The sequence below is a fragment of the Poecilia latipinna genome, unplaced genomic scaffold, assembly GCF_001443285.1.
Source record: "Poecilia latipinna isolate Pla-1442-1.1 unplaced genomic scaffold, P_latipinna-1.0 Scaffold273, whole genome shotgun sequence".
Taxonomy (NCBI): domain Eukaryota; kingdom Metazoa; phylum Chordata; class Actinopteri; order Cyprinodontiformes; family Poeciliidae; genus Poecilia; species Poecilia latipinna.
This window is the reverse complement of record NW_015112889.1, coordinates 331,082-339,711: the sequence shown is the minus strand read 5'-3', so window position 1 is coordinate 339,711 and position 8,630 is coordinate 331,082. Positions and strand designations below refer to the sequence as shown.

At 40.0% G+C, this 8,630-nt stretch overlaps 1 protein-coding gene across 3 annotated transcripts in view; it reads right to left on the bottom strand.

The window, feature by feature from the left end:
• Positions 1-8,630, bottom strand: part of inpp5a (inositol polyphosphate-5-phosphatase A) — a 220,012-nt gene that overhangs the window by 64,962 nt on the left and 146,420 nt on the right. For all 3 annotated transcript variants that reach the window (XM_015033581.1, XM_015033583.1, XM_015033582.1), the window contains 2 exons: positions 2,456-2,508; positions 1,571-1,690 (listed from right to left, as the gene is read on the bottom strand). In XM_015033581.1, coding sequence (XP_014889067.1) covers positions 1,571-1,690; positions 2,456-2,508 — 173 coding nt within the window. The remainder of the gene's footprint in view (positions 1-1,570; positions 1,691-2,455; positions 2,509-8,630) is intronic.

Sequence of the window (8,630 nt, the reverse complement as noted above, 5' to 3'; positions counted from 1 at the left end):
ATGGATGGATGGATGGATGGATGGATGGATGGATGGATGGATGGATGGATGGATGGATGGATGGATGATCTTCATCCACATCAAAGTGGAATTTCCTCCAAACGTTTGTGTTTTTTCTACAGACGGATTTACTGGGGCACTAAAATAGAGAATCAGAAAAAGCATGACGTAAGCCGTAAAAACCTAAGGAAAACACTTCAAGGAGAGCAACAACAGAGGTCCTTTTAAAAACCGCATCATGTCAGGTGAAATACTACGTGATAAAAACAGCAAAAGCTGCTATATTCTGTAAACACTCACTTCGCTGTCCATTAAAGGCCTTCATTCATTAAATCAACAAAGAAGCACAGGCTAAATGTCACCTCTGTGAGATTAGAAAGCACCTCATAGCGCAGCGGCCGGCAGAAATGGCCGTGTATTCCACCCATATATGCATGTACGCAATTATTCAAAGCGGAGGTGGAGGGGAGCCGTGTCATGCATTCTTAGCGTTTGAATGGGAGGTCAGCGGCTGGAAGCCGGGTACCAGGCTTTTATTCTGAGTTAGCACGGCCAGGTAGGGAGCAGGGGTGGCACAGTGCACTCCATCATCCCGCCCCGCTCCAAATGGAAACGCCATAAATCACATTAGCGTGGAGCAGGAGGGGGATAGGATGGCCCGTCTGAATGGAGGCTGAACTGAATGCAGGTTCATTACAACATCCGCAAGAGCAGAGAAATTAAAAAGGACACCATCATGTAGAATCAACGCTTCTGAGCTTTACATTATGTTATAATGTTATTCCCTCATCGAAAACATACCTAGAGCGTTGCTTCAAATCTTTCATATGTGCTTGGGAAATCCTTTAATCTCCATGGCAACCATTCAGTTTTCAAAACGCTTGGATGGATCTAGCCCCGCCTTCAAGGACGAAGCTCCTTCTCAGAGCTTCAGTTTCCAAGCTTCTGAGCTTATGCCTCCCCCATGACTCCCTCACTCAGCTCCTACAGACTAGCCAGCAGCAATTAGCAAACGCCAGGTGCATCATTATGCTTCAAGTTGGGTTTTGTGGGGGGGGGTGAAAAGATCGAAATACATAAAAACGTTCCGACCAGAACGTTTACGGTACGTCCGTAAATCTGACGCATTTCCTTCGCACACCGAGGGCTAGCCTTTGCTTCAAAAAACAATCTAATGGGACATTGGGAAAGATTATTGTGGTCAAGTTGTGCTAAAGGAACTAGCTATTCAAACCTAAAATAGCATCTCAATGCTAATGTTAAACATGTCGCAGCAGCAGCAGAGACGTCCCCAACGCTACTTCACATTCCTAAAAAAGTATTTCTTCAAAGACATTCAGTGAAGCATCAGGAGTTCCTGAATGGATATAACAGCAGTTTGCACCAATCTGATGGTTGAATAACCTAAATAACAAAATAAAAGCAAGATATTGTTGAGCTCACATGTTCATTTATTCAATAATTTAGCATCAAAAGGTTTTTTCAACTGGAAATGTTGCTTTTTTTTGGTCAATATGTGTTTAATGGCTGCCTGCTCAGTGATATCTTCTGCTCACAGCTGGTCCATTACCTGTGTAGAACAAAGTCCATGGCCTTCCGCCTGATCCCGGCGTAGTAGGAAGGACTTTCCTTCCAGGCCACAACGTTGTGAGCGTCGTGGAAGAGGTGAACGTTGACCAGATCGAAGTTACTGTTAGGGGGGAAAAAACTTTGTGAGAGACATTTCCTTCAAAACATCACTTTTACAGCAGATTATTAATTGTTATTGCTCAAACAGAGACCTAAGCATATTTACTAGCAAAGCCGTGTGACATTTTAAACCCTGATTGGCTTTCTTCCACCCTGCCCTGTTAGGGGGAGCAAGACGACTCAATGTGCTGATGAACACCTCCCTGCTGATTGTATCGGTCCGAGGAATTGATCGTACCTCAAGGTTTATTCTGCTGTGACATCCTGAACAAATGACAACATTCATGGCTTAGACAATACGTGTTTATCCCGTCCCAGATCTGATCTCCTATTCTTCACCGGTCGGCCTCTCCCTGCCGCTGCTGTCAAACGTCATGCCCCTATTAAATGCTTACCGTTTCAGCTCTTTAGTCCTCATGTCATCCCTCTATTAGATTACAATCCCCTCCGTCCCCCCGCCGCCTCTGCACACTGGGAGTTTCTATTCATGCCGTGCAGGTTCAATTGCATCTAATGTTTTCTGTCATCTGTCATACGCAGCTGCTTGACTAAGGGGATTACGTCTAATCAAATATGGTGGTGCGGGGCCCGCAGAGGGTACGGTACGTATGGAGCTCTCCCCGTCTAACCTGGGAGACGTCAGACGTGACTGACACGGCTGGATCTGTGGCCCTAATCGTGCTGATAGAGCTGCAACGGCTCGAGGCTGAGCGGTGATGAGGTGGGTGGGACGTGTTGCTGTTAGACGGCTGTTAATAAAACTCACCAGCTGGAAAGACTCCATCGAGTTCTGATGAATCCCTTTCTGGACCACTGGCACTGCAGAACAGAGAGACTCGGTTTAGAACCTGTTATTAGCCAAAGTTTGACAGAAAGATGAGTGGAAGCTATTAGATGATGAGGATATTTCATTTTCAGAAGTGGTTTGTTGAAATGCATTGCTTAAAACATCAACAAAACTTTAATGATAAAGGCTTTTTAAGGCTTTGATCTCTTTTCTTGTTTGAACTGGTCGGTTTCCCTCCACAGACCTGGATTTGAAGCATGTTACAATGATTTTCAAGTTAATCTCAGCTTACTTTCTACATTTAAAAATAAATTCTGACATGCATTTATGATCCATATCCTGTTGGAACACCCAACCACGTTTTTACCTTCTGATCTGAAGTAGAGTCAAAGAAGTTGGAGACAGAGAGAAACAACTATGACTGGCTTCTTCAAATATTTGAAACACCAAATATACTTTGGGATGCGTTGATATGCAGTAAAAACCATCTTAGCTCTAACGCACAAGCTAGCATCCATTCTTATCTTCAGTCTCAAAATTGAGTTTAACAGAGCATAATGAGGGCCTACAAAAAAAACAAAATTCTTCAATCTGTCAAAGTTTTTCCTTCCACTTAACTTTTCTTTAATGTTATTGGATGTAACTTTGCCAAACTTATTCTTGTTATGAAAGAAACTGAACTTTCACCATTTTTGACTTATAATAGTTTAAAAAATAGTTTTAATATAATTTTTAAGTTTTATGAAAAAGCTTTATGAATTCTGAGTTTCCATTGGTTGTACAATACATTCTTTAAAATGAACAGAAATAATCAATTCAAATATATCTGTGTGTTTAATGTTAACATATTACAAGTTTCCCTTTTTGGATTCTTCAATGTTATCCTAAATTATTGGATTTGCTAATTTGCATCATAATTTCTTTCCCTGTAAACTGCAATAAAAAAAACAATAAACTTGGCTTGGACCTCAATAAAAAAAAAGAATATAATTTCTGACCTATGTATAGAAAAGAAACCAGACCAGGCTGAGGTCAGAGGTCACACCTACAGCAGTGTGATCTGTTTGGATCAGACCTCACCGGGTTTGTCCAGCTGCTTCGTTCCCCAGCAGCACATGATCAAACAGCGCATGATTCACCATGAAGCTGGTTATAAAATGAGAGACAAATTGATGTTGTGAGTCTTCTCATTCGGAATAAGATAAATAACTCTATTTCCCACAACCTCTTTCTTTCTTTTCCAGTCGATCTCTCTCCCTCTCCGGGAGTTAACTGCAGTGATAAATAAACTAATTATGGGCCAGGTCGCATAATTACAAATTGACTAATTTTATTTAAAAAACCCAGATGCAAATTAAAGGGCTAAGAGGTATTTGATTGCGCCTTGCATCCTTCAATCTGCATTAGTACAAGATTAACTGTATCAAATTGAATTACATTAGCATACTTGAATTAATCCATACTGCCTCTGCAGGATGCATGGGCCCAATTATAACTCGCTCGTCCAATGTTGTGGTTTTGAAAAGAGCAAATGGAATTAGATATGAGTTTCACCCTGCTGGAAAAACAGATTGACCTTACACACTCAGGAAGTGAATAAAAAGGAGAAACACGCACAATAAAGGCTGAGTAACTACAGGCATAATGGACTTTATGTCCTCAGAACAATACGATTACTTTACAGCAGGAACAAATCCCTCAGCTTGTAAAGTTGTGGAACGAAGGGAAGCCGCTGGAGAGGATGAGGAGGTGGAAAGATGAAGGTTAGGGATGGCGGTGGGGGATTCGTACGAGATCTGACTGCCGCCAGAGACGATTAATCTCGATTTAATTTAAAGAGCCATTAACTACGATCACAGCATTAAAATCCATCACTTTCCTGACACCTGGCCCCAGATTACCCCATTTCCTGCACATATGACTGATTGACCCCCCGGTTCCTCACAAACACACACAAAGGCAAAGTCTTGCACTTTAAAACAGAAAGGCAGCACTCAGTCACTGCTGCAATGAAACCGGTTCAGTCTGGGACAAGAGTCCGGTTTGGGGTAGCGTCTTGCTGCATCAGCTCACAGGAAGACGTCATGATTTGGTTGCAATGCAGGTACACTGTACATTATGCATAAGCAACCAAAATGACAGAATTTAAATACTTTTATCAAGTAAAAAAGATAGGGCTGAAATGATTAATCAGATTAATCGTGATAAATCAATTGAATTTAGTTATGGATTAATCGTTAGCTGGAGTATACGTACTCAAAAAGGCCATTTTGCTGAAAGAATAACACACTCAGAGCAAAACCAAAAACTGTTGAAAAAGACATATACATTTTGCATTTACATTGAAATTAACATGTTTTTCTGTAAATATGTTCTACCCAGAACTCCTTAAGTGGCAAAGTTTAACTTCTAATTCTGGAAGAACCTTTTGCTATTCATTTACTAATCAGTAATTTAAAAAGTAATTAATAGATCAGCCCTACACTGTGTTGATGCCAGGTCAAGCAGAAACAGCTCAGCTTTTCACATGTTGATGTTAGAAGAATATTTTAAGCTCCATATGGATCATTTGTTACAAATAATCAAGCGTACACTCATTTAATGATACGTTGTCGCACCTGAGGGAACAAAATGTTTATTTTCTGATAGTAAAAAGGAATTTATTTATTTGCCTCTTTTAATGTATTTGACATTATATCAAAACGGCTTAAATGAAAAATCTGCATAATGTGCCATTTTTATTCGATTAATCATCATAATTGTCAGATTAATCGATTAATTAATCAGTCAGCATAATCTATTAATAGTCAGAATAATTAATAGATTAGGTTAGTTAGTTTGTTGCAGTCCTAAAAACAATAAACTGACGGAGTGACATGTTGGGTCCAAATAATAATGTCATCCCAGGATGTGGGTGGGGGTTTGATGGGTGGGTGCGAGAGGCAGCAGGAAGGCCACGAGGCTCAGGGTGACATTGGCTCAGCTTCCACAGGTCAGTGATGGCGTCTCCGCCTGCGACAGTGATGAACGGCGGCTGCAGAGCGGGTCGCGTCCGGAGGACGTTGGGCGATGCACAGACTGACCGCCAAGCATGGACCCACACAGAGGGGTAAGAGATGGAAGAGGAATGAAGCATTCAAGAAAATACTGTCATGATGAAAAGAAAGCGCTCATCCTTTCAGTTCTAAAACGATTTAAATCTGACCTAAACTGTACAGAAAAACATAACAGATTCAACCCAACTATATATTAGTTCCTCCAGTTTTCCAGTTCCAGGACTCACAAAAAATAAAAAATAAAATTAACAACTCTCTGGATTTGTTTCATGCCAATTTTTGAGTAAATTGTTTGCCAAAATGGTCAAGAACATTGGGTTTAAGTGACTACTAACTCCCACCTGAAGGTGGCAGTACTTCTTACAAAACTGCTGCCTAATCGTTCTTGATGTCTGTGATCGATATAGTAACAAAATGTCACATTTACTGTCATAAATAAGTGCAAAGGACATAGCAAAAAGTAGCAGCACAAAATTTGTGATTTTGATAGAAAAAAAAATCACAATAACAAAATCCTGGAAAGACTGTCTATAAAAGCAGGCTCAATTCAAACCTAGAGAGACATCAGCATTGACCATCAATCTGGGAAGGGCTCCCAGGCCATTTCCAAACCATCTGAAGTTCAGCACTGCGCTTTGATGAAGACAAGTGAAAAACTATTAATGCATCTGCTAATCTTCTTAAAGTTTCATTTCAGACTCAGAAATGGGAAGTTAGATTTTTTATCTTAAAATGCAAAATGTATATATTTTTGTACAGTTTTGGCTTAATCACTGCTTTGAAAATGTTGTTCTTTCAGCAACTGGCGTTTTTTAAGTTTGTGTACTACAGTTAATGATTAATCGTTTACTAAATTAATCGATTACTGATGATTATTTGACTAATAGATAGATCACAATTAATCCAACTAATCATTTCAGACCCAGTGGAAGCATTTCGATCATGGAGCGTACTTCTATTTTTCTGAGATTCAATATAGATCTGCTGTTTGTGTTTGGGTGCCAAAATGGGATTTTCATCATTTGTGGATTAGTATGACTAATTTAAAACAGCTCAAGGCATTCTCTTTACCCCACAACTTAAAAACTGCACAACTGTGACTACAGAAATTTTATTTATTTTTTTAAATGTCAGGATTTATTATAAGAGCCTCACAACACCCTCCTACGACTATTTCCTGGTCCATCTCTTTTGATTCTTTGACCTTTTGTATATCCCAGCTGAAAGCCTGACCCCCATAAATAACATTATGGCAAGATGATGTTTGGAAGGGGGTGGGGGGTGTTTTAGTGGTGCGGGACAGAAATGCACAGCCAGTAATAAGTAATACACACAAACACTGATTGATTTGAGCCTCGGTAGACGATCACATCTATCCTTATTCCATCATCTTGCAAGGGGACCCACTAAATAACAGAAGGGCCCCTCGCAGGGTTTACAGCCGCAAAGCGACTCCCTGCAGCAGAGTTTACTCGCCTTCTATTTGCGAAAATGAGCTCGGCAAGCCTTCATCTCGACATTAGCCCCTCATTTGAGAGCTCCTCGCCGTCTCATGGATCACGCCTGTCACAGAGGACGGCATCCGTGTCACAGGTGTCTTGTCTGGTGATAAACGCGGCGAGCGTTTTACAAGCGACGCCGCTTTAAATGACTTCATCTCCTTAACGTAAACATGAATCACGGCGGAGGGAGGGGAGGAAACAGGAAGGAAGTTAACTTCCGTGGAGGTCTGAACTTTAAAGTAATCAAAGTGCTGAAACAGAAGATTACTACAGGGGGCACTAAAAGGGTATGAAAAGTTGGTGCTTTTATGGACGCGCTGATGGTGCCAAACGACAAACTCATATAGATGTTGATCTACAGCCTGTCTGTTCATTTCTTCCTTTCTCTCACTTATTTTCCCCCCCTCCACGCCTGTGTAAAACAATCAATACCAAGGGCACATTAAGGTCTGGGTCGTATACTTTATTTATATTAGGCAATGACAAATCCTTATGATGCAGTGGCTTTTGGACGCACGTAGCGCCAAAGGAGTATTTACATTCACTCCCACGGGGGAAGGTGGAGATGGACGGAACAACGGAGAACGACAAGACGTCCAAATCCATCACAGAGGCCTTTCAGAAGAAATCCACCCCACGATTTGGGCCAATTCCCTCTTATTCAGCATTTCAATAAATTCTCTCTTTCTTGTTGCCATGTAGCTACGACTCAGGTTGTGAAAAAGAAGTGATGGGCAGCATTGTTGCCTGAAATCAACCCAATTTTTGCAAATTTATTAACTTTTTTCCAGCAATTAAATTCAATTTACCATAAACACTTCAATTGTTTATTTGGTGTGAGATTCTCAGATTAAAAATATTACTTCATTGTGTTTAAATACAGCTGTGCTGTATTATTTTAAGCTTTGTTTGAGGATGTGTGTGGATCATCACAGATCTCAGTTTCTTTCTCTCTGGTTCAAAACACATAAAAACGGAAGAAGTTCATCTGAACTGAATCATTTTACTGAACACAGAGATTCTTGAAAGCACCATTTAAGATTCATGAAACCTTTGTGAAAAGACTACATCTTAAAAATAAACCAGCTTAAAATCTTTAATAAATGAGCAAATCAAACCAGAACTGAACTGCTGAATAATCATGAAAAAAATAAATGCTAAAATATTGCTAACATCTGATGCAGATGTTATGATGAACTGAGTGGATCGTCAACCCCATAACACACAACAATAAAAATAAAAATCATCAGTTTTCTGAGTCCTTTTTAAGGAGCAGAAATAATTATTTTTCTATTTTAAAGTAAAGCAATCAAATTTATTATGTAGAATATTTTTATTTGAAAATGTTGTGTAAATACCATGACACTGTGAATGTGGGACAAAATTAAATGTAAGTCATATTTATGTATAATTCCAGAAACGTGCCACTGACGGTGGCGGCATGTTGGAGTTGCTTGGTTATGTTAGTTCCTATTCGGCAGACGCCTTTATTTGGCTGAGGTGTAACTTCTTTAGACAGTGATTCTCCTAAAAGGATGTTTGCTCCTTTTACAGAGATCTAAACAGCAGTCGTTGTAACTGGATGAAAAAGACGAC